The sequence below is a fragment of the Schistocerca serialis genome, chromosome 2 (assembly GCF_023864345.2).
Source record: "Schistocerca serialis cubense isolate TAMUIC-IGC-003099 chromosome 2, iqSchSeri2.2, whole genome shotgun sequence".
NCBI classification, from domain to species: Eukaryota; Metazoa; Arthropoda; class Insecta; order Orthoptera; family Acrididae; genus Schistocerca; species Schistocerca serialis.
The window spans coordinates 597,021,493-597,049,202 of record NC_064639.1 but is presented as its reverse complement, the minus strand read 5'-3'; the positions used below and the strand labels follow the sequence as shown (position 1 = coordinate 597,049,202).

The 27,710-nt window shown below is 41.3% G+C and overlaps 1 protein-coding gene across 6 annotated transcripts in view; it reads left to right on the top strand.

Annotated features, from left to right (window-relative positions):
- The window catches only part of LOC126457624 (stimulator of interferon genes protein homolog), a 318,836-nt gene that overhangs the window by 83,140 nt on the left and 207,986 nt on the right, over nucleotides 1-27,710 (top strand). For 4 of the 6 annotated variants that reach the window (XM_050094086.1, XM_050094087.1, XM_050094085.1 and 1 more), the window contains exons 3-4: nucleotides 3,726-3,843; nucleotides 22,561-22,620. In XM_050094086.1, the coding sequence (XP_049950043.1) occupies nucleotides 3,726-3,843; nucleotides 22,561-22,620 (178 nt within the window). The remainder of the gene's footprint in view (nucleotides 1-3,725; nucleotides 3,844-22,560; nucleotides 22,621-27,710) is intronic. The other 2 variants (XM_050094090.1, XM_050094089.1) reach the window with 1 other exon arrangement.

Here is a 27,710-nt window from a genome sequence, read left to right as displayed (position 1 = left end):
TGATAAATTTCTTTCAAACTTTCCACATGTCATTCCCCAACACAGGTCCCCAAACTTTTCTAATCACTTTTCTTTTGAAAACATTCAGTTTTTCTCTTTCTTTCCTGGTTAGTGTCCAGCTATCTGAACCATACAGTACTACAGGGAAAATGATGGTGTTATATATCTTCATCTTTGTGGCAATTGACAAAGCTTTACTTTTGAGTGGGCTGCTTAGAGCATACAGACACATTGATTCTGAGGCTATTCTCTCATTTCTTTCCAGTGTTACCATATTTTTACTGCTGAAGTGCAATCCAAAGTATTTAAAATGATGAACTTCTCTGAATCTAGAATGGTGGACAATTTCAAAGTGTGGATTTGGCCTTATGATTAGACCTATTTCTTTATATTCTGTTTTCTCTTGGTTTATCAAGAGTCCCATTTTACTGGAATGTGCCTGAGGTATATGTACGTGGCCTTCCGCTCTTCTGATTCATCGATTATGACCACATCATCTGCATATGCCAGGAGTTTTACTTCTCTGTATTCTAATCAGAGACAATTGTATAACTATAAATTACTCTCTCAAGCCACTTTCTCCAATGCAAATTTGAAGAGAATGCATGAAAGACCATCTCCTTGTTGTAAGCTGGTTTGGTTGGGAAGTATGGATCCTCTGCACTTCACTACTGCCTGTGAGTCATCCATGCACAATTGAATCATCCTAATGATTTTAATAGGTATCCTAAATTCTCTTAATGTGTTGTAGTGGCTATTTCTATGGATGCCATCATAGACTTGCTTGAAATCAATGAACAGACAGTGAATGCTTTTGTTAAATTCTCAAAGATCTGCCGTAGAGTAAACAGATTGCCATTCATGGAACAGTTGGTTAAAATCCAGCCTGTTACTCTTGAATAGTGCTTTCTGTGTAAGGTATAATTTTGTTGAGAATGTCATTGACAGAACTTTATATGTTATGTTCAGCAGACTGATTCCTCTGTAATTTCCACATTCCATTTTGCTTCCTTTCTTGTGCATGCGGAAATTATTGCAGTTTTCCAGTCTTCAGGTAGCCTTTCGGTTTTCCAGTTCATTGTGATAAGGGTATAAATTTCTGTATGTAATTTGTTTCCACCCTCTTCTAACATCTCTACTAATATCTGGCCTTGCCTGCAGCCTTGTTTTTCAGCTTTTGAATGGTGTGTACCACTTCCGGTTGTGTAACGTGTATTTTTCAGTACTACTGCTGTTACCCGTGATCACTGCATAGTTGAATGTTATGTGTCACTGCAGTTTAACATTTCTGAGAAATACTCTTTCCATCTTGCTAGAATGTCTTCAAGCTGTGTTAGTGTGTTTTGATTTTGATCTCTTATGAATAGGTTTTCACTTTGATAATGTCTCTTACTGTTCTTTGTATACAGAAACAGCTTCTTTGAGTCTCTATTTCTGCTTTCCACTTCTGTATATTCCAAGACTACAGTTAGATATTTCCTTTTCTCTGTTTATAGAACTCTTGCTGTCTCTCTTCTCACTATGTTGGTCTCTTTTGTGTCTTCACTCTCCACATTATGCAGCTACAGCATACTGGCTTCTTTCCTCTTTTCCACTGCTCTCTGACATTTTTTGTCGAACCATTTCCGTTTCTTCAGTTTCTTTTTATTGTCCAATGTTTTCTCTGCTGCATCTGTTACTATTGTCTTTATTCTGTCCCAAGTCTTCCCACCTCTATTTTGCTCCCCAACTTCCTGAAATGCTGTAAACTGGTTGTTAATTTCAGTCACGGTGGTTTCTTTAACAGACAATTCCTTCAGTTGTTTTACATCAAACTTAAGTTTGGCATGGATTTTGGTTGCTGATTCCAAATAATCTTGATTTTCATCTTTCCTGTCACTAGGAAGTGATCTGAACCACAATCTGCTCCTTTGTATGTTCTGACATCTCTTGGTCTGCCATAACATGGTCAATCTGATTTACAGAGTGGCCATTAACAAACCACTGGTCGCCAGTAATAATTTTAGTGTTATATTTTTTCTTAGTGATAAATTTATTTTTGTCTACAGTGATACTTAAAACTGCTCCACCAGCTATCTGTTCCTAGATATGTGTTTCTGTATATGCTAGATTTCAAAACGATAATAAAAAATCATCTGCAAATGGTGGGCAGTATACTTCTATACACTGTTTCTTTTATCCCAGTTTTATTGGTGATACCTGATGGTCTTTAAATTTTTCATTCCCAATTCTTAATGTTTTTGGTAATGAACAGGCAAAGAAGACTGGAGATAGGCCATCACCTCGTTTACACATCTGTTTTTAAAGAGCATGAAATTCTTAGGAATAAAGTGTACTTTTCACAGGATAGATTAGCCAATTTAGTTTTAAATTTTGCCGTGTCATATTTTGTTATTTTTATTTTTCATGAAGATGACAGGCTTGTTGGAACTTTGATAACAGAATGGTGCCATTTACCAGAGATTTTGTTGTGTGGCATTTTCTTGATTATAGTCAGTCTTGCGTATTAGCTGATTTCATTGAATGGTGCGCGTCCATGCAGTACTTTTACCTCAAATGTCAGTCGTGCTTGATTCTACCTTCTGTTTGAATTCACCTCATCTGCCTTCGAAGAGAGAGAACTGGGCCCAGATTGCCATAGGATTTCCTTCAAAATAGCCAGACTAAGTAATTGGTAATGACTCTCAGTGTTCTTCTGTTATTGACTAGTGTTACTACTAGTGTTTGTTGGGCATAGTTTTGCTGCTGTTTGATAAGGAGGAGATTTTTAATCATTATTTATTAAGTTTTTCAATTCTGATGAACATTTGTGCTCATGTTGGTCCACCTGAATGTAGGTTTGATGGCTTCCATTACAAAATATACACATTTGAATTCCACATAGCAAAATACAGTGACATGCGATAGAAGAATACTGTGTGAAGAAGTGTTGCACCGCAATTCAGCACACTTATGACTGAATGTCTTACGTTTCCTCAAACATATATGTCTTATATATAAAACTTTTCAGAAAGATGTGCGCTACAAAATGAACCTATTTTTGAAAAACTGTCCTTTTTTTTTAAAAAAAATTTTCGACATCCTATCTCAAATGTTCAATGGGGGAAGGTGGCCGCCACTAACACGTTTTTGCCCCGGTTCAGAAATATCATGGATCCAGCGCTGCCTGTGATGATATTCGAGCTGTAACTTTACTTGCTGTCAGAACTGCAATGACCTCTGCCAATTAGCACGTGGAACAAGCCTTTAATCTTGTTACACTTAATGGTTTGGCCATTATGACTTAGGAAACTTGAAACCTTAATTCACTACAGGTAACTGTTCAATTGGTCCATTCAAAATAGATGTGACCAAAATCTTCTATTATACTTTTCCAACTATACTAATACTCAGTCAGTAATAACTGCCTGTTGAGAATACATTAAACCCTAACCTTTCTTCCATTTACAGTGTTTAGATTCCACTTTGTATTTAATCACTCTTTAATCTCAGATTGTCTAGGGAACACTAGAAAATTGAGTTTTGGAGAACTGTAATTGTGGTTCATGGCATGAGATGCAGGAATCATTGTACTGAAATTTGTAATGTACACATTACCTGCTACAGTATGTTGTAGCATATCTAGCTCTCAAAAGAGTCTCATAGTTAGCAATTTAATAATTTAATTTCAATTTGTGAATTAGCTGTCATGTGAAAATTTGACTATTCAGATTTTTGTTTTCTAGGTTGTGGAAGAATACCCCAATAACACTGTTGTTTACCCTAAAGGTCTGCCAAATGACAGAGGGTCGCGTAGTGTGTCCTGTGGAGTACTAATTGTAGTTGTACTGGTAGCAATAGCAGGTAAGCATATACGTTTGTTGCGTACATATTTAAGTTATATGTTGTTGTGATTCTTTCCTTTTTCACCTTTTCCATATTCCAAAGCCAAGATCAGTAAAAGACTGATGTTTAAAAGTAACTTGAACATATCATTGTACAAAATTATCAAAGGATGAATAATAAATAATAATAATAATAATAAAGCTAAAACTAAACAAAGGTCACTACACTACACATACATTGATTACCAAAAAGCTTTTGATAGTATACCCCACTCATGGTTACTACAAATATTGGAAATATACAAAGTAGATCCTAAATTGATACAGTTCCTAAAAATAGTAATGAAAAATTGGAAAACCACACTTAATATCCAAACAAATTCAAATAATATCACATCACAACCAATACAGATTAAGCGTGGAATATACCAAGGAGACTCATTAAGTCCTTTCTGGTTCTGCCTTGCTCTGAACCAACTATCCAACATGCTAAATAATACAAATTATGGATACAATATTACTGGAACATACCCACACAAAATCACACATTTGCTATACATGGATGATCTAAAACTACTGGCAGCAACAAATCAACATCTCAACCAATTACTAAAGATAACAGAAGTATTCAGGAATGATATAAATATGGCTTTTGGAACAGACAAATGTAAGAAAAATAGCATAGTCAAGGGAAAACACACTAAACAGGAAGATTACATATTGGATAACCACAGCGACTGCATAGAAGCGATGGAAAAAACAGATGCCTATAAATATCTAGGATACAGACAAAAAATAGAAATAGATAATACAAATATTAAAGAAGAACTAAAAGAAAAATATAGACAAAGACTAACAAAAATACTGAAAACAGAATTGACAGCAAGAAACAAGACACCCCCCTGCGGGTTCGGGGGTAAGAATACGCCCGCGGTATTCCTGCCTGTCGTAAGAGGCGACTAAAAGGAGTCTCAAACATTTCGGCCTTAATATGTTGGTCCCCTAAGGGGTTTGACCACTCTCTTTCAAAATTTTCTGTTAGTGCGCACCATTTGGGGAAGGACGCCTTACGTGGTGTATTATATATCCATCTTGCCCTAAGATCTGGCACACCCGATATTGTCATGGAGTTGGACTTCCATCGAGCTTCCGGCCACATTGGCTGCAGTGTGTTCCGGGTAGCATACATCCCCTCCATTGTGCACTTCCATCTTTGCCCTCGTGATGTACATGGATATTTCGACACCCAACATCCAGCACGGTAGCCAGTCCGTTGTGGTGGGGTTGTCATGTACCCTCTTGGTGGTAGCCCCCTGACTACACAGGGATCGCACTGCTGATGCCTGAGCTACTACCTCCCCACGTATGCCGAGGAGTCGATGCCTATCCCTCTGGGGCATCGGGACTCCCGGCAAAGGCCATCCTGCCAGGTGGTCTTTGCTGCGGCTGGGTGGCACCCGTGGGGAGAGCCCCTGGTCGGAGTGGGTGGCATCAGGGCGGATGACCCGCAATGAAGCGTGGTACGTCATCTCTCACTGGTGGGCCTCCACCAGCAGTCTCTAAGCGATCGAGGTCTAACCTCAACGGGAAGAAATTTGATCAGAGATCGTTTCCCTCCCAGGCCACTCCATGGGAGGAACGTCTGGCTAAAGAAGGCAGTGGAGAATATTCACCCCGGTACCTCGTGTGTACGCGGGTTGATGGAGAATCGTTTATGTCGACCAAGCCCCAGTTTTTTGAGGAGCATTTAGAGGACAAGTTCAGGGAGGTGGAGGGCTTGTCCAAAATGCGCTCTGGTTCTGTGCTCATCAAAACGGCATCCTCTGCCCAGTCACGGATGTTGCTCAATTGTGACAAGTTGGGGGATGTTTCAGTTAGCATCACGCCGCATAAGAGTCTCAACATGGTCGAGGGTATTATATTCCACAGGGATCTTCTTCTGTAGTCCGATGATGAATTACGCGCCAACCTCGAACGACGAGGTGTTCACTTCGTCCGGCGCGTCCATCGGGGTCCGAGGGATAATCAGGTAGCCACCGGTGCCTTCATCTTGGCCTTCGAGGGTGATGTCTTACCCGAAAAGGTTAAGGTGATGGTTTACTGTTATGATGTGAAGCCATATATCCCTCCTCCGATGCGGTGTTTTAAATGCTGGAAGTTTGGGCACATGTCATCTCGCTGTACTTCTGGCATCACCTGTCGAGATTGTGGCCGTCCTTCCCATCCCGATACTCCATGTGCCCCACCTCCTATCTGTGTTAACTGCGGAGAACACCATTCCCCCTGCTCACCGGACTGTAGGATCTTCCAGAAAGAAAGGAAGATAATGGAATATAAGACTCTGGACTGCCTGACCTACACCGAAGCAAGGCGGAAATATCCTGTGCCCATGACATCCACCTATGCCGCTGCTGCAACACCGGTACGATCCTCTCCCATGTCGTCACATACTGTTGCCTCTCAGCTATGTCAGAATGAACCGGCCCCCTTGGTTGTTGGGGGCACTTCCCCCTCTGTTGCTCCTGCTCCACCTACTTCAGGAGCAACACCACCCAAACCATTGGGGACATTCGTTCCCCCTTCCCAGCTAGAGAAGCGTGAGACTTCTTCGGCTCCTCTAGCCAGGAAGGGGTCTCTTGGGGCCCTCCCATCCCCAGCTTTGCCCAGTGCCAAAGCGGACACCTGCAAATTTTTGAAACAGCAACCGGTCGCTGGTCATAGGGCTTCACGGTCGTCGTCTGTCCCTGAGACTGACTCAGTGGGGCCCTCCCAGCCAGACCCTCCAAAGGCACAGTGTGCAAAGCAGCCAAAGAAAAAGGCTCCCAAGCATCCTGACAGTGCGGTGGCACCTGTCCCACCGCAACCTTCCACCTCTGCGTCTGAGGACGGGGTGGAGATCCTTGTGTTCGCTGAGGACCTCGATCTCGCTGGTCCCTCAGATGTCATGGATAGCACTAGCACAGGTGCTCAATCGGAGGCAGCAGGTGACCCAGCGGCGTAATCTGCCTTCCCAGTCCCGTCACGCCTTTCTCAGCCATGGACAATACCATCTTCCAGTGGAACTGCAGCGGTTTCTTCCACTATCTAGCTGAACTTCGCCAACTTATCAGCCTTCACCCTTTCTTCTGCATTGCTCTTCAGGAAACTTGGTTTCCAGCAATGCGAACCCCCGCCCTCCATGGCTATCGGGGTTATTATAAGAACCGGGCAGCATATGAAAGGGTGTCTGGTGGCGTCTGCCTCTATGTCCTTCACACTCTGCACAGCGAGTCTGTCCCTCTCCAAACACCTTTAGAGGCTGTCGCTGTTCGGGTGTGGATACCACAGGCTGTTACCATCTGCAGTCTTTACCTTCCACCGGATGGTGATGTCTCGCAGCATGTCCTGGCTGCACTGATAGCCCAATTGCCACCACCTTTCTTGCTATTGGGCGACTTCAATGCCCATAACCCTCTGTGGGGTGGGTCAGTGGCAACAGGTCGAGGCGCCACCGTTGAGCATTTATTGTCGCAGCTCGATCTCTCGATTTTACATGATGGTGCCTTCACACACTTCAGTGTGGCGCATGGCACATACTCCACCATTGACCTTTCAATCTGTAGCCCTAGCCTCTTACTGTCTGTCCAATGGAGTGTGCATGACGACCTGTGTGGTAGTGACCACTTTCCGATCTTTCTGTCACTACCACAGCGTCACTACCACAGCGTCACTCTTCTCTCTAGTGATGACATTGATGCGGTGGTTCAATCGGTCACCACCGGCATCGTTACTGCCGCCGAATCTGCCATTCCCCGTTCTTCTCGGTCCCCTCGGCGGAGGGCTGTGCCTTGGTGGTCGCCTGAGATTGCTGAAGCGATTAAAGATTGCCGGCGGGCGCTCCAGCGTCACAAGCGACATCCCTCCGTAGACCACCTTATTGCCTTCAAACGGCTGCGTGCGCAGGCCCGCCTCCTTATCCGCCAAGGCAAGAAGGAGTGCTGGGAGCGGTATGTGTCCACCATTGGCCTCCATGTCACTTCATCGCAGGTCTGGACCAAGATTCGACCCGTCTACGGCTATCGGACCCCTGTCAGCGTCCCCGCGCTCTCACTGAATGGAGCAGTTTGTACTGACTCCGACGTCATTGCAAACCGCTTAGCAGAGCATTTTGCTATGAGTTCCACTTCTGCGAATTACCCCCAGGCCTTCAGCTCCATTGAAGAGCGGATGGAACGTTGGAGCCTTTCTTTTCACACCCACACTTCTGAATCCTACAATGCTCCATTCAGTGAGTGGGAATTTCACAGTGCCCTTGCTGCTTGCCCTGATACCGCTCCCGGGCCCGATCGCATCCACTGTCAGATGGTGAAACACCTTTCAGTGGACTGCAAGCGACGCCTCCTCGACCTTTACAACCGTCTGTGGGTCGAGGGTGAGTTTCCGTCGCAATGGTGGGAAAGCATTGTCATCCCCGTTTTGAAACTGGGCAAGAACCCTTTGGAGGTGGACAGCTACTGCCCATTAGCCTCACCAATGTTCTTTGCAAGCTTCTCGAACGGATGGTAAGCCAGCGCTTGAATTGGGTACTGGAGTCTCAGGGCCTTCTGGCTCCGTCTCAGGGTGGGTTCCGTAAAGGCCGCTCCGCCGATGACAATCTGGTGAGCCTGGAGTCGGCCATTCGTACTGCCTTTGCCCGCCATCAGCACCTGGTCACTGTCTTTTTCGACATGTGGAAGGCGTACGATACGACATGGCATCATCACATCCTTTCTACGCTTCATGGATGGGGTCTGCCGATCTTTATCCGCAATTTCCTGTCGTATCGTACCTTCCGCGTGCAAGTTGCAGCCTCATATAGCTCCTCCCACATCCAGGAGAATGGCGTGCCGCAGGGTTCTGTTTTAAGTGTCTGCCTGTTTTTAATAGCCATTAACGGGCTCGCTGCTGCCGTGGGAAGTTCTGTCTCCGCTTCCCTGTATGCTGACGACTTCTGCCTTTACTACAGCTCTATTGGCATTGCAGCTGCTGAACGTCAGCTACAGGGCGCAATCTGCAAGGCGCAGTCTTGGGCTGTAGCTCATGGGTTCCAGTTTTCGGCAGCCAAGACCTGCGTTATGCATTTCTGCCGGCGACGTACTGTCCATCCGGAGCCGCAGCTTTCTCTTAACGGCGAATTTCTTTCAGTGGTGGAATCACACAGGTTTCTGGGGGTGGTTTTCGATGCCCGGTTGACTTGGCTGCCTCATATCCGGCAGCTCAAACAGGCGTGTTGGCGGCATCTCAATGCTCTGTGATGTTTGAGCCACACCCGCTGGGACGTCGACCGATCTACCCTGTTTCGGCTCTACCAGGCGTTAATCCAGTCTCGTCTGGATTATGGGAGCCTGGCTTATGGCTCAGCTTCCCCATCTGCGTTGCGGGTGCTGGACCCAATCCTCCATAGCGGGATTCGCCTTGCCACTGGTGCTTTCCGCACCAGCCCGGTGGACAGCATACTAGTGGAGGCAGGTGTCCCTCCACTGTGGTTACGACGCCAACAATTACTGGCTGCTTATGCTGCCCATGTTTTTAGCTTGCCCGGGCATCCAAATTACCATGTCCTGTTCCCGGAGTCAGTCGTCCATCTGCCAGACCGTTGGCCCCAGTCGGGTTGTCCGATCGCCGTCCGCGTTAAGGAGCTTCTCTCTGGGCTTGGGTTTTTCCCTGTTCCACCTCCTTTCCGGGCACCTCTGTGTACACCCCCGTCGTGTGTTCCTCGCCCTTGCCTTCGGCTCGACTTGGCACAGGGCTCGAAGGACTCAGTCCCTCCAGAGGCCTTCCGCCGCCACTTTTATTCCATCCTGGCCACGTATCAGGGCTCTGGAATTGCTTACACTGATGGTTTGATGGTTGCTGGTCATGTCGGGTATGCGCTAATTCTAGGGGACCATTCCGAACAACGTTCCTTGCCGGATGGCTGCAGTGTTTACACTGCTGAGCTGGTTGCCATCTTTCGTGCCCTAGAGTATATCCGCTCCTGCTCAGGTGAGTCCTTCGTTATCTGTAGCGATTCCCTGAGCGGTTTACGAGCTCTCGACCAGTGTATCCTTCGTTCTCGTCTGGTGATGGCTATCCATGAGTCCCTGCATACTCTTGCATGTTGCGGCTGCTCTGTGGTCTTCGTGTGGACCCCAGGCCATGTTGGGATACGCGGCAATGAGAATGTTGACCGCCTGGGGAAAGAGGCCACTAGTAAATCATCTCTGGAGACTGGCCTCTCGGAGACTAATTTGCGGGCAGTCTTACGCCGTGAAGTTCTTTTGGTTTGGGACGCTGAATGGCGCAATCTGCCCATGCCCAACAAACTCCGTCCAATCAAGGCGACGACGATGGTGTGGCGGTCATCCATGTGGGTCTTCTGCAAGGAGTCTGTTGTCCTCTGCCGGCTGTGCATTGGGTACACTCGGCTTACGCACGGCCACTTATTGCGCCGTGAGGACACACCTCTATGTCGCTGCGGCTCCGTTTTATCTGGGGTCCATATTTTATTGGAGTGTCCGCTTTTAGCTGTGCTCAGGCAGTCGTTCGCACTGCCTGACACGCTCCCTGCCCTTTTAACAGATGACTCTGCTACGGCTGACTTAGTTTTACGTTTTATTCGGGCAGGGGTTTTTTATCATTTAATCTAAGTGTTTCTGTTTTATCTTATTGTTTTGTGTTGATTCTGGCCTTTGGCCTCCGGTTTTAAACTGATTTTTTAATGTGTTTTAAGTGGTTGGCTTTTCCTTTTTTATTTCTATGGTCGGCCAACCACCGTCACACTCTGTGTGATTTTAGTTCGTTTTGTCTGGTCTTTATCTCAGTTTCTCTTGTCCTGTGTCGTCTGTGCTCTATTCTGTTAATCGTTTTTATTCTCTGTGGGTGTTTTTAGTACTTGGAAAAAGGGACCGATGACCATAGCAGTCTGGTCCCTTTAATCCCACAAACCAACCAACCAACCAACCAAGAAACAAGACAAAAGCTATAAATACTTATGCTATACCAATACTGACCTACTCATTTGGAGTAGTGAAATGGAGTAACACAGACCTAGAAGCACTCAATACACTTACACGATCACAAAGCCACAAATATAGAATACATCACATACATTCAGCAACTGAAAGATTCACATTAAGCAGAAAGGAAGGAGGAAGGGGATTTATCGACATAAAAAACCTACATTATGGACAGTTAGACAATTTAAGAAAATTCTTTCTAGAACGAGCAGAAACTAGCAAAATACACAAAGCAATCACTCATATAAATACATCAGCTACACCACCTCAATTTCATAACCACTTCTACAACCCTTTAGATCACATAACATTAACAGATGCGAAGAAAGTAAATTGGAAAAAGAAAACTCTACATGGCAAGCACCCGTATCATCTAACACTGCCACACATCGATCAAGATGCATCCAACACATGACTAAGAAAAGGCAATATATACAGTGGGACGGAAGGATTCATGATTGCAATACAGGATCAAACAATAAACACCAGATATTACAGCAAGCATATTATTAAAGATTCCAACACTACAACAGATAAATGCAACTTTGCAAACAACAAATAGAAACAGTAGATCACATCACAAGCGGGTGTACAATACTAGCAAATACAGAATACCCCAGAAGACATGACAATGTAGCAAAAATAATACATCAACAGCTTGCCTTACAACATAAACTTATAAAACAACACGTTCCCACATACAAGTATGCACCACAAAATGTACTGGAGAATGATGAATACAAATTATACTGGAACAGAACCATTATAACAGATAAAACAACACCACATAACAAACCTGCATCATACTCACCAATAAAAAGAAGAAATTAACACAACTAATCAAAATATCCATACCCAATACAACAAATATACAAAAGAAAACAGGAGAAAAAATTGAAAAATACGTCCAACTGGCTGAGGAAGTCAAGGACATGTGGCATCAGGATAAAGTTGGCATTATACCAATTATACTATCAACTACAGGAGTCATACCATGCAATATCCACCAGTACATCAATTCAATACAGCTACATCCAAACTAATATATACAACTACAGAAATCCATAATTATTGATACATGTTCAATTACCTGAAAGGTCCTAAATGCAATATAACATATACCGTACAGTTAAAAGGAAGTCACGCTTGATCAAGGTCCACGTCACTTTCCATTTTTAACCAGACTTAACGGCTGAGAGAGTAAAGAAATAACAATAATAATCAGTCAACCTTTCATCAGTAAATCTCTCTATATTCTGTATATCACTGTTAACATAATACAGAACTAACACTGTTAAGAAATCAGACATAAGACAGAATGGAGCAGTGTTGAGCGTAAGCATGATGAGTAAAGACAGAAGTGTTTTATCGCTTCTGTCAGCGGGAAGTACCATGAGTTAGTGGAACAAGTTTGTCTCCAAAGAAGAGGCACAGTTCATTCCATCAATATTTGCATTGTTGTGCAGATATTTTCAGTGCAACACAGACACAAAGTTAATTGAGGGTAAGAAATTAAAGAAAATTCAATTACTCTTTAATGACCCACATAAGATCACGAGTCGCTTATATCAAAATATTCAGTTAATATCCATGAACAATGCCCAAAATTTTGTGATAGAGTTCAGGCCTCCTCCACCCCATGAACCATGGTCATTGCCTTCGGTGGGGCAATTTGTGTGCCTCGACGATACAGATAACCATACCATAGGCGCAACCACAACATAAGGATATGTGTTGAGAGGTCAGACAAACATGCAGTTCCTGAAGAGGGGCAGTAGCCTGTTCAGTAGTTGGCTGATTGACTTATGTGGCCTTGTAACATAAACCAAAATGGTCTTGCTGTGCTGGTACTGTGAATGGTTGAAAGCAAGGGAAAACTACAGTCATAATTTTTCCCGAAGGCATGTAGCTCTACTGTATGGCCAAATGACGATGGTATCCTCTTGGGAAAAATATTCCAGAGGTAAAACAGTACCCCATTAGATCTCTCGGTGGGGACTACGCAAGAGGGTGTTGTCATTAGGAGTAACAAAACTGGCATCCTACAGATCGGAGTGTGGAATGTTAGTTCCCTTAATTGGGTAGGTAGGTTAGAATATTAAAAAAAGGAAATCGATAGGTTGAAGTTAGATGTAGTGGAAATCTGTGAAGTTCTGTGGTTCACAGAACAGGACTTCTTGTCAGGGGAATACAGGGTTATATATATTTAAAATCAAATAGGAGTAATGCAGGAGTGGGTTTGATAATGAATAAGCAAATAGGAATGTAGGTAAGCTACTGTGAATAGCATAGTGAATGCATTATCATAACCAAGATAGACAGTAAGCCCACACCCACCTCAGTATTACATGTTTGTATGCTATGTAGCTCTGCAGGTGATGAAGAAATCGAAGAACTGTATGATGAGATAAAAGATATTATTCAGATAGTTAAGAGAGATGAAAATTTAATTGTGATGGGGGACTGGGATTAGATAGGAGGAAAAGGAAGATAAGGAACAATAATATATGAATATGGACTGGGGGAAAGGAATGAAAGAAGAAGCTGCATGGTAGAATTTTGCACAGAGCATAATTTAATCATCTGTAACACATGGTTTAAGAACCATGAAAGAAGGTTGTGAAGTATGAAACCAGAATTTCCCTATAGATGGTGCTAGGCATTGGTGTAGGGCCCATGAGACCACGACTGCAGCACTGTCTCCTTCCTGTAACAGCTGACGATGAATGTCAGCATGCAGTAAACCAAGTTCCATGCATTGGTATCTGATAAACCCGTAAACATGTTGACTTTTGTGCCTATGAACTAAGATTTGTGGACAGCATAGGTTTTCTGTTATCATTTGAAGATAACTGCTGCAGAACCACACTGAATGCTTGTCAAAGCTTTTGGCGAACATGCCCTTGGGAAAACACAGTGTTTCAAGTGGTTCAAAAAATTCAGAAGCAGTGATTTCTATGTGAGAAATGACGAGCATGGGAAACCACTGAAAAAGTTCGAAGACAACAAATTGCAGGCCTCATTGGAGGAAGTTGATACTCAAAGTCAATAGTAGCTCACGGAACAATTGAATGTGATGCAGAAGGCTGTTTCTCTTCAGTTGAAAGTTATGGGAAAGGTGTAGGAAGTGTGAAAATGGGTCAGGCACGAACTGAATGAAAGACAGCAAGCAAATCAATATACCACTTGTGTAATGCTGCTCACCAGATACAAAAGGAAGTCGTTTCTCCATTGAATAGTTACAGGTGACGAAAAATGGATATATTTTCAGAATTCTAAGCATCATAAATCATGGGTGAATCCAGGCAAAGTATTGACATCCACTGCAAGGCCAAATCACTTTGGAAAGAAGACAATGCACTGTGCTTGGTGGGATCAGAAGGGTGTGATACATTATGAGCTGTTAAAACCTGGTGAAACCACTAACACTGATTGCTACCAACAGCAGATGATTGATTTAAACTGAGCATTGCATGAAAAATGACCGGAATCTGGAAAAAGGCAACACAAAGTTCATATTGCTCCATGGTAACACCCCATCACACTCAGCAAAACGGGTCATGGAAATGATCGAGGGGTTCAGTTGGGAAATACTAGGACATACAGCTTATTCTCCAGACTTGGCTCTACCCGATTATCATGTATTTGAATTTCTGGGTCACGCTCTCACTGAACAATACTTCAATTCATAAGAAAATGTGTGAAAACGGCTCACTGAGTGGTTTGCTTTGTATAAATAGCAATGGAGATTTTTTTTTGAATAAAATATAGTTTATCAGTTTCAAACAAGAGATGTTTAATTATTGCAACCAAATTCTGGTTCATTCTTCTACAAGTGATATATATGGAAGAGACCTGGATACACAGGAATGTTTCAGATTGATTATATGATGTTAAGATAGAGGTTTCAGATTTTAAACTGCAAGACATTTCCAGGGGATGATGTGGACTCTGACCACAACTTATTGGTTATGAGCTGTAGATCAAAACTTAAGAAATGACAGAAAAGTATGAAATTAAGGACATGGGACCTGGTTAAGTTGAAAGAAGCGGAGACTTTCAGGAGTTTGAGGGAGCATTAGGCAATGGTTTACTGGAACGGGGGAAAGGAGTACAGTACGGCATGAATGGATAGTTTTGAGAGATGAAATAGTGAAGGCAGCAGGGGATCAAATAAATAGAAGACAATGCCTAATAGAAAGTGTTGGATAACATAGGAGAAATTGAATTTAATTAATAAAAGGAGAATATGTAGAAATTCGGCAAATGAAGCAGGCAAAAGAGAATACAAACATCTAAAAAATTAGATTGACAGGAAGTGCAATATGGCTAGGCGGGAGTGGATAGAGGGCAAATTAAAGGATTTAGAAGCATGTTTCACTTGGGGAAAGATAGATGATGGCTACAGGAAAATTAGAGACCTTTAGACAAAAGAGGGGCAGGCGCATGAATGTCAAGGTATCAGATGGAAAACCAGTCCTGAGCAAAGAACTTCATTTATACAGGTGAAATACCCACAGTGTGCACAAGTTATGATGCAGTGTTTCAGAGTGGGTTGCTGGGAAGTGGATTGGTAAGGCTGATATTAGACTATAATAAAATTTGATAGCGTAATAGGGAACTTTGTCAAAGTTAGGCATTGGTCAAATTTTCTTTGATCAAATCTAGCTCCTCGCCTTAGATTTGATCAAAGGATGTGTTTGTCTTATGTTTACTGCATGGAGAAATCAACCGCTTGGAGTGCTAGCATTGCTGCAGCTGTCTGACACACAATGTTTATCAATATGACTCCTAAATTTACATGGTGTGTTGCATATACAGATTGTACAGCATCCACAATTTCATTATAGCTCTCACTTTTTATTCTGATTTTGTATTTGGGATGTCATAAGATACACAGTGCTTCATCTACCTCAAATATTTCTATAAATTTTGTCATACAGGGTGTACATAAAGTCCAGGAACACTTTCAATTATTTATTGCACAAGAACTAAACATTGTAAAGCTGTCATACATATTGCATTTTGAAGAGAAACTCTGAAAGTTCTTTTACAAACATTCAATATGCGAACCATGAGTGACCCGGCACACGTGAGTGACCCGGCACACGTCAATACGGTAATTGAATTCTTGCCATACCCATCCCAGCATGACATCTTGACTGTGGCAATCGCTTCCTATAGTGTCTCCCAGATCTCTGCTACATCACGTGGTAGAGGCGGTGCATACACCAGTTCTTTAATGTGTCCCCACAGAAAAAAGTCACATAGAGTGAGAGCTGGTGATCAGCGAAGCCACTCCATGAACTCCAACACACAGAAAGCTCGCTCCGCACCTGAACTCACCATGTTTGCGACTAGCGCTGACAATCAGGAAATTACCAAATTACACTGTGGCAGTATACATGACAACAAAAAAAACTTTCAAGGTTGCTCTTCAGAATGACATATGTATGATGTCTGTACAATATTTGGTTCTTGTACAATAAATAATTGAAAGTGTTCCGGGACTTTATGTACACCCTGTATGACAAAATTTATAGAAATATATCTAAAAACAAAGATGATGTGACTTACCAAACGAAAGTCTTTGCAGGTCGATAGACACACAAACATACACACAAGATTCAAGCTTTCGCAACCAATGGTTGCTTCGTCAGGAAAGAGGGAAGGAGAGGGAAAGACGAAAGGATGTGGGTTTTAAGGGAGAGGGTAAGGAGTCATTCCAATCCCGGGAGTGGAAAGACTTACCTTAGGGGGAAAAAAGGACAGGTATACACTCGCGCGCACACACACACATATCCATCGAGGAATGCGTGAGGAGGAGTCCCACCTCTAAGCAGCCCCCCCCCCCCCCCCTTCTTTTTTTAAAAAAAAATGTCAGTATTATATCGCCTTCACAGTTTGCTCTTGTGTACAGGGGTGTATGATTGAAAAACTGGGAGTATTGTGCAGGTCACCCAATGTGGCGTCAAATGTAATAAGACCTGCACCAAGGCGGCTGGACCTGCCCCGTAAGGGGCCTCCCGGCCAGTGATGCCAAATGCTCATTTTCATTTCCACTGCATAAAAAAGAACTTGGTAGGACTAGGGAGAGGCCAAATGGAGATGACATCACACTATGGACATTGGACGAGGAGGAGGGTGGGTTCATTGGTTGCCATAGGAGAACATATTTTGGCACGATTTTACAGACAGTAGACAAAAAGCTTATGACAAAAAAAGATAAAGCTGGTGTTCTTTATTCATGGGAATCTTGGGCAAAGACTCTTGCATAGAGAGGTCACAAGAAAAGTAAAACACTATCGGTTTATACTGCATCGGTTGCAACAGTTGTCCTGCAGGGTATGTGGGCTACTCTGGCAAGAGGCTTTGATGTTGGGTTTAGCAAACACCAAAGTTTAAGGAAAGTGACACCTGCTTTAAGTAACAACTTATGTTATTTTGGTCACTTGTAAAAGGTGTAGCTAATAATTTAAAAGTCTTGCATATAGAGGATAAGTGGCAGACCTTAAACATTCTTGAAGAGACTGAAATTGTGGGGAGTCTAAAAGTATACATCAAACGTACCCTTAAAAATCAGGTGGAAGTAAGGCATTACAGTATGCTCTCCCTCTTTGAGTGTTTGTCAGGGTTTTTTGACTACATAGTGATTGAACTTGGGTTTTTCCATATGTTCTTGCATTTGGTCTGTTTTGTTTTATCCACTTTTTATGGTAATATATTTTATAGTTCGTACTGTAGTGTTATATAACAGGGGCCTCAATCATTCCTATGTATTTGGGTACATGCATAAATGTTTGTAACTTTCCCCATTTCCGTGTGTGGTGGTGCTAGTCCCCCACCGTGAGACATGTGGGTACATTGAGTAGCAGTCTGGCCCTGCATGACGAGGCAGTTGTAGGGATGCTGTCTGACACTTCCTGCTAGCTAGAATATTTTCCTTTCATTGTAGGTTCACACAGATTTAACATGTCAGTTTTTTCAACTGGTGAATTTTATTCATGGCACCCTGCTTGTTGCTGGTAACAGCATATTATTTGGAGAATTCTGAGTCCCCCTTCTTCCCATCTTATGGATGGAATGTTTGCGCAATGTGTGAGTGTTTTCATAGTTGTTGTCATTTGGCTTATATTAGTAGGATTAGTGTCCTTTTTTGTATCATAATGTCTACTGTATGTTTTGTAGCTTGTTCAGATGTACACCTGAGGCTGTGATTTGCTATCTCGAAACTGGTTATATTCCTGTAAATAAAATTTCATATGCAGCTGGAAGCAGTTTATTTGTCTGATAATTTTAGCTTTGTTTACAGGTAGCAAATTTTATGTCAGACTTACAGTAATGTGCTAAGGGGCTATAGATCATAAGGATGGAGCTACCTCAGTGGGGAGGAGATAAAGTCAAACAGGCATATTGATCAATGATGAATACCTCATACTTTCCCCTCATTATCTATTTCCAAACAGCCATCCATAATGTGCACATGCCAAATGTGGTATTGTATGTTCCTGTAAGTGAACACTGTACTCTTGATTAAATTACTTTGTGATTAGCAGATAGCAGTATTGGCAGCGGGCAGGGTCTGTTGCAGGTGTGCAGCCAGACACGACCCACAATGCACTGCATGTTCCTACAAAACAGGCAACACAGTGAGCATAGGACACTTGAGAAAGAACTAAGATTGGCTAGCAGCTGGCTCCTACTACTTGACCTGCTGAAATGTCCATTACAAAGTAATTTTAATTGGAGTATAAGATTTTTTTTTTTTTTGCTAAGATGCTATACATGCACAATTATACCATATTCTCCTTCTATGTAGGATTTAAGTGCTCATATGGGCTTGCGTGACCACATCACCATGTGCCACAAGTCAGAGCTATTGAGCATCTTGTATCTTCAGAAATTACATGTTTTCTAAACATGTGGTAAAGCACACACAAACTTCACAACACAATGTTGTACCCTGCCTGTATTATCAATCTCCCAGTATGAACTCCTGTTTTCACCAGAACTACTCAATGGGAATTGATTGACGATTTGCTATCCACTTACGACTTCTCTGTCTGCATAACCTTATCATATAAAGCATTTCCCAAAAGAAAGCCACTGGAATGGAATCTCAGTGAGGCTAATTGGATTCTGTCTAGCCAACTGGCTGGCTGTAAACGCCATGATAGCATCAGGAATGAGTGGGTCACAGTACAAATATGATTCATCATTGTGCTGCTGTGCCCGCTTTGATGTCTTCAGGGTACATTCAGAGAACACATTTTTCATAGCTGCATGATGAATACCTCTCTGCAGCCCATGAAAAGTTTGTGTCTCTACAGAAATCAAATGTCAACCAACTACAGTGAACCTTGCAACTTTTGGATAGTAAAAGCCAAGAGCAGCTTGTTTGTGTAAAAGAAGTAGAGTTCCAAAGGTACTCTTACCCTACACATGCTGTATCCAGTGGTACAGATTGGAGAAACCATATTGCTTCAGTGTTTTTAGACTTCTAAAAAGCTTTTGTACCAGTCCCACATTGACACCTTCTAGTGAAAATAATTAATTGAGGATACAGATGTCTTTCTCTAAAAATCCTAACAGGTAAGACACGCCACGTTATCCTGGATGGAGAATCATCTACAGACACTGAAGTAATATGGGATTTTCCTCAGGGCAGTGTCATAGAATTATTGCTGGCTGTGTTAAATACTAATGATGAAGAGGATAATGTTAGTTGCAGTTTTGTATTATTGCAGATGTGATCTGTGGCAAAATTTTATCTTGGAAAAGTGACAGTAATATCGAATTGGCTGCTATCAAAATATCAGCCCATTGTAATGACTGGTAATGTGTTCTCAATGCAGGCAAATGTTAAGTTGCGCGTTTCATGAAATGCAAAAGTGTGGTGGGACTATCCTTTAATCACAGGATTAAATTTGCCGCAACTAGAGGTAAAATCATACCCGTATTTGAGAATAACAGTGTGTAGAGATATGGAATGGATTTACTGCACACACACAATTATAGATATAGCAACTGGTAAGATATAGCAGACATATAGTTGTAGACATACAAAAGAGAGTGCATATGTAACAATTATCTACTCCATACGTTAATAATGCTTATGTGTAGGGGTCCCCATACCAGATTAGACTGACAGGTAGATGTTGGCATGTACAAGAAGGGCAATTGCTCAAAGATATGCAAGAAACTGCTTAGCAAATCAAGAACTATCTTTCAGAACAGAAAATGCTAATTTTAATCCATAAAAAATAGACAAAGGATTTAATATTGATATCACGTGTGATAGTAGCTATGCTTCAATATTCACTAAGTACATGGAAATGAAAGTTTATAATAGGTGAAAAGGAAACAAGCTAGTGCAGATGAATTTAGGTCCACTTAAAAGACAGCTATATGAGGCACTAACACTGATATATTATTAGACAGTCGATAAATTCATGCAGAACGAACTGGAAATTTGAGTCAGATACAATTTGTTACATATCTGTCTCAAGCAATGTCATTGTAGTATTATTATTTAATTTAGTACTATTATTTATGAGTGTAAAAATCATAGTAACTGTATCATAAATTTTTGTCATGTCTCCTGTACACAAACCAAATGGATTGCAGATGTATGTCATGAGATGAATAAACAACAATTCATAGTCTTTCAGTTATGGCTGAGGTGAATTGTTGCATTTTCTCTACAGAGTGTTTCTAGCATAATTTGAAACCTAGGCAAGAATAGTTCTGTTGATAACTTCTCTGGGATTCTATGTATTTAGATCAGTATAGCACAGCAGCTCTCAAACATTCAGTTAAATAAATAAAACAATTCCTGGTTTCATAACTTATATCATTATGCAGAAGTATACATGAGCCTCCATGTGACTTGTTTCTCTTGCAAAAGCTACTTTCTAACCTGAAATTCCCCATTTTGTTTAAAATATTAATTGTGTTCTCAGTAAACCACTGTTCATTTAAACAAACCTGTAGTATTTGCACATTCTTACAGAATTATTTCCAATTTGTCTCTTTTGTAGCTTTTGTTGTTTGAATCATCAGTCCTTAAATCATTTATATTCTAGTACATAACATATATCCTCTGACTATTATTTATAGGCTTTAGCACATTTCTTGTCGGATAATATTTTGGTTCTGTCTGTCTTATTTGTACACATTGTTTTTCACTCACACCACTACTTACCAGTTTCCCTTATTTTTTTATAGCCTGGCAAGTACCTGCGAACATCATACTAAATATTTTTGAGCCTAACCTATTCAGATGTAGACCATTTTTGGCAAGACACTTACACTTCAAAATTTGCTGGGATCAGTGAAAATGACCCCCCTTTTATTGCTTTGTTCTTTAATATTGGCATTTATTTTCTGTACATAGCTGTTACTCACCGATCTCCCATACGCACTGCAACTGATTATTATTCTGCAAGTCATGTGGGGGCTTCAGGTCATTCAAATAAGGTTTATGATTTCTTCTTCACTGTTGCTTTCAAAGGAATTTGTTCCCGCATTGATAAAAACACCTTCTGGATTTTTGTTGTGCTTAACTGAATAATACATTTTTTAAAGGTGAATGTCTAATAAATATGTTTGTAAGGAAAAGTATAAATAATGTAGAACCAGAAAATGTAAGAAAACACAACATATTCAACATGTTGACTGCTGCATGCATGGAAATGGATGTTTTACCACCAAACCATAGCCTTAGGCATGAGGCTCTGCTGCGGACACTGGCAGGCACGTGGCATCAGGCTTATGGCTCTGCTGTAGGCTCATGGCAGTCAACGTGTTAAGGAAAATAACTTGAGTAAACCATTTCCAAAGCCCATTATCTCCATGTAACAAAAGTTCTCAGAAACGAGAAAAAACTGTCACCCGATTGTTATCTGGTTTTTATCGTTATTCTTTATTTATTACCATTTTCTTTTATATTCTGGTTTTATATTTATACTTCTCATAAATCACACCACAATATTTTTATTTAAAATAAATATTTTATTTTGAACATAACTACTTTTGTTACTGTAGTCTGGACATAACAGTTTCTGGAAATATTTTGGTTTTAAAATGACGGGTGCAGATGAAAAATAATACAGAGATTTCATAACATGTATTCCTGTTACAAAATTATTAGTCATTACTAGACAGAATAATATAGTACATATATACTAATTAATGTTTTTGAACAGGTGCCATCAACTTTATATTAAAATAATATGGCATTATGAGATCACTACTTTTTACATCAAATTCTGATTGACTCTTCATCATCATCAGGTAGCTCTCTGACATCAAATTCTTCATCTAGTACAGCTCCAGACTGCTGTTTGAAGACATTCACTTCATTAATGCCCATGCAGCCTGGTCCATAACGTTTCTGTAAAAGGACTGCTACATCTGTGATTTTTTCTTGTTTTACCATCCAGGATTTACCCTTCTTGCAGATACATTTACCACATTCTATATCAGTGTTATAGCTTTGTTCTGCTTGCTCTGATTTTTCTTTTTAACTAATATCCTTTTTGAAGGCTTGAACTAAAAGTGCCATGCAGAGGGAGGTTTCATGCCATCTTTAATAGATGTCTTCCAGTCAGCAACCTCTACACCTGATTGAAGTTTGTAGATAATCCCAAGGTTTCCAATAATGCCTTAATAATCACTGGGGTTTGAAATACTGCATTTTGAATGTACTTTCTTTTCAGGCTGGCGGACCATCTGTTACTCAATACTGTGTGTATTTGCACCAAATTCCAACTTAACAGGTACACCAATATGAAAAATATAAAATACAGAAGCAAAATAAAGTCACATTTACTTGTCAATAGAAAATAATAATATATTTAAAATGTATTATAAATACAATTTGAAAAGTGTACGGAAACAACGGGTTTTGGAAATTTATCTTTTTCAGAGTATTAAATAGGTCCTATATTGTTGTCAGGATTTAACATCTACTGGAACTGTGACCACCATGGATTTGATGGAGTCTGGAACTTCAAATAAACTTCGGAGTTACTTTTATAAGAGGCATAGCAGCAAGTGGAACTTGTAATATGTTCTGAACTGTGTAGCTCAAAGCATGCTCTTTCGACACATAAAAAGTTAATATTGAGAAACAATAGATTTAACGGGTTTTGGAAATGAGTGACTCAGTTATGAGAAAAATCAAAAGTAAAAGTAAGATAACCCAAATAAGAACCTAAAGTACATAACAAGGTAAAATAATCATATGAAGAATAGGAAAAATCAAGCCTACTTCCAAAAGCAGTAAGTAATCCAATTATTCAAAAATAAATATAATAATCAAAAGAAATCCATAGGTCCATCCATCCATCTTTTCTGGTGCCCTGTATCCAGACAGTGCCAGGTCCACACTGGTATGGCACTTCTCTAAATTTGTGGAAAACTGTAACTGTGTACAGGACAAGCCCATAGGCAACTTACACATCAGGCTGGTCGGCATGCTCGTTTGGTCATTAATCCACAAGACAGATCGGATTTGGGGCCAGTGCTCGTGACTGTGTCCTTGAAGATGATGCTTTAATATGCTCAGCTAATCACTTGGGTCATTAAAGAAATACTAGATATGGTCACGACATATTAAATAATAAAATAAACAAAAAGATTATGACATAATAAGACTTGTAGAATAAAAAGTAAGAAGGAATTAAATGTCTGATTTATTTCAAGTTGATGCCTTGTAAGGCCATAGGTGTGTGTGTGTGTGTGTGTGTGTGTGTGCGCGTGCGTGCGCGCGCATGTGTGCATGTGTGCTTTCTCTGCTTTTCAGGGAGTGTTCTCCTTTACTCCCTAAAGTATCAAGAATTAAATCCCTTTAATGAAATACAGGCATGAAAAGTATTCCATGAAGAGATGGTAGGAGAATCCTTGAGCAGAATAAATGGTTTCACTAAGTCTACTATGATGTGGAAAGCAAACAGGAGGATTTTTAGGCAAGGTGTGAGATGCCCAGTAATTGGTGTAATGAGCAAATAGATAAAGAGTGTTATTGGAGTGACTGTCATTGTTAGGTTCCAGCTTTTCGCTACTACAAATATTTTAATGAGGGGAATGTAGGGAATTTGTGCTACACCACTGAGAGAACCTTACAGCTGTGATTTTTGGGACAATTGATTCATGAGATATTTTCAGGTTCTAGCTACATTAATGACTCCATTTCAACAATTAACATACTCATCATTTTCAGGTGGCTCAGGCCGTGATATATTAATATAAGTATGTTGCAAAACCTAGTAAACAGGTATGGAAGTTATAGTTTAAGCAAGATTTTGGATATGGCACTGAACTTATTAAGATCTCACCAATTTGTCAGGCCCAGAAACTTCCATGGAGTAATGGCATAAATGGAGTAAAATAAACGTGTACTGTGCAGTGTAGTGGATGCCGAGATATAAATTTAGCCATAAATAAGGATACAACACCAAAAATACCTTACTGTCTGGTAACAACCACATATACTACCACCATAAGAAGACAATCAGACACTTACTGAAGGATTATGCTCAAAATAGACTCATCAGCTTGGTTATAAACCTTAAATTGCTCCATCATTTTTACAGCTGCCTCTTATTCTTGTTGGAGCTAGATTTGGCATTGTCTGTTGTTTACAGCAGAATATCTGATTATTATAAAAACCCATTACACGGATTACAGGTTATGGGGATATATGAATTATATGTTTTGTTTGTGAATGTGTGTGCAGCAAAGTGTGCAGCACAGAACATAATAGACGTCTGTGACTGTGCTTTATATACTTCATGGCATTACCTTAATGATGCAGTGTAACGCACCGTTTTATGTAATTATCGATTTTAAAATATAGCTTGCCTTATTCCTGCGTTTTTCGTATTCAAAATTACTTACTTAGCTGTGCTAGTTCCAGCAGGTTATGGACCCAGGCACCAGTGAATGTTTTCACAATAAATATTCTTGCATGTAGAAGGAAATATTTTTATTACCAGTAAAAATAATTGTAAAACTGAGTGTGCTACAAATACCACAAGTAGAGAGACTTATAGGTCACAAGAAGTACAGTCTTAGACATAAAAACTGACCGCCGGCCGGCCGCCACAGAGACTAAGTCCGAGTCGTTCACTTAAGGTGGCCAATAAAACTGACCGCCCCTGACAAGTCCGGCCATCTGCACGATCTGGCAACACTGCTAGGTGCAAAAGTGTCAGGAGGAAGTGTTGTCTACTTCCGAGATGTAGTTGTGTTGGTTCAAGCCGTGGTCTAGTGCGCCGACGCGGTTGCTCAGCGTGTTCGGTCAGAGCGCTGGTTGGCCTGTGTAATAAAAAACTGAGTGAAAGGATCAACAACGAACTTGAACGGATGTTACGTGACGTCCGCAACGACCAAACACAACGATCAACAACGAACTAAAAAAAAGGGGAGGTACGAGGTTGTGAGAGTCTCTACAGTCATACAGCAACAGCAGTAGCACAACCCTGACAGTTAATGTTTACACAGCGACGATTACTTTCCTTTTGCCGGCACGGTAACTCAGCGTGTTCGGTCAGGGGGTTAGCTACCCTCTGTAACAAAAACCGGAGTTAATGGATCAACGACAAACTGAAATGGGTGTCTTTTGACGTCCGCCCAGAGCAGATGCAACGAACAAAAACTAACAAAATGAAATTAAAAAAAAAAAAAAAAGTGGTAATCGTCGCGAATTTTGAACTTACAGTCGCGTGTTCGCGTCCGTCTAAAGTTATGAGTCTGACTGAACGTCGAAAATAATTCGAATAATTCGCTTCACATCCTACCCACCAGCAATAACAAGTACTTCCAGAAACAGTTCCGCAAGACAGCTCGTGGCTGCGTCGCGATCAGAACAGCTTACGCTCGAGCGTTTCCTCGCGCTGCAGCGGCTACCGGCCACCGGCCAGACGCCACCCGCGTCCTGAAATCCGGCGTCGCCCAGGTGAACGCAGCGCGACGCTGTCAGTGTATGTATTAACTGCCATTTCCGAATTTGAAGTTCTAGTTATCATCTTGCAGTTAAGCATTGGATTTTGCGTACTTGAAAGTCATGAACTACAGATAAACGTTGTAAAATTGAGTCGCAAGTGGAAAAAGGTGTAACATCTGCTACACAATATTTACTCTTGGCGTAACAGAGTAGTGAATGCAGAGGAGGCAGCTAGAAAGATTTGAACTGTGTGTGGAGCGAGTGCTTTTGGGAAAAATATGCCAGAAAAAGATATTCTTGTTTTGACAAAGATCGATCTGGCACGAATGATTTTCTACATTAAGGAAGTCTCGACTACTGATATATGTGATGGATTACCATTTAACCATCATGCGACATTTGCATTCAACAGGCGAAGTTCAGAAGTCTGGTGTAGGAGTACTGCATGCTCTAATTCGAAACAACAAATATCAACCGAGTGACTAGTAGTGTGACCGTCATATTTTACATCTGATAGCTCCAAAAGTGTGTTTTGTGCGCTACAAATTCTGCCCCAAAGGTGTGTGCATCACAGCTGGAATTTGTTTGCCAACAATCAAGACACCTTGCGGTCGCAGTGTAAGAAGATTGACCGACAAAACCACATCACGTATGATAAGGCACTCTGTTGATTTGAGAAACAAAACTATCCAGGAAGTTGATAGGAAAGTCATCTTTCAGGCACTTGCATTGATAGGGAAATCCTCTCTCAAGCACTTGTCCCTCTCATCATATACTCGTAAAATTTTACATTTCCCGCTCTTGATCGATCAACCGTCAAGGCAATTCATTTCTAGACGAAAATGATCTTCAGACTACACTGATTTAATGACATCGTTAGAACCAGTAGGTTACTATGGGCATAGAATTTGTAAACTACTTTAGCATTGTCAGATTGTTTTAGATATCGTGAAAGAAAATCCTGCTGCTGATTAATTTCTCTTTGATGATTGCTATTGCATTCAGTAAACTTATGGAAAACGCAATTAAAATATTCACTTTACTAATACAAATTAAATTCAGCTTACAACAGAAACATCATGACGGCAGTCTATCTTAATAAAGCATTAAGTATCTGTAAGATGATTGAGCCTATTTTAACATGAATTAGTAGGATATTACCGACTTTTGACTTAGAAAATGTCTGTTTTTACTCGATGTCCTGTATCATTCGCAAGTATAATGAAAACGTCCTCCCCCCATGAACCATGGACCTTGCCGTTGGTGGGGAGGCTTGCGTGCCTCAGCGATACAGATAGCCGTACCGTAGGTGCAACCACAACGGAGGGGTATCTGTTGAGAGGCCAGACAAACGTGTGGTTCCTGAAGAGGGGCAGCAGCCTTTTCAGTAGTTGCAGGGGCAACAGTCTGGATGATTGACTGATCTGGCTTTGTAACACTAACCAGTACGGCCTTGCTGTTGTGGTACTGCGAACGGCTGAAAGCAAGGGGAAACTACAGCCGCAATTTTTCCCGAGGGCATGCAGCTTTACTGTATGGTCAAATGATGATGGCGTCCTCTTGGGTAAAATATTCCGGAGGTAAAATAGTCCCCCATTCGGATCTCCGGGACTACTCAGGAGGCCGTTGTTATCAGGAGAAAGAAAACTGGCATTCTACGGATTGGAACGTGGAATGTCAGATCCCTTAATCGGGCAGGTAGGTTAGAAAATTTAAAAAGGGAAATGGATAGGTTAAAGTTAGACATAGTGGGAATTAGTGAAGTTCGGTGGCAGGAGGACCAAGACTTCTGGTCAGGTGAGTACAGGGTTACAAATACAAAATCAAATAGGGGTAATGCAGGAGTAGGTTTAATAATGAATAAAAAAAAATAGGAGTGCGGGTAAGCTACTACAAACAGCACAGTGATCGTATTATAGT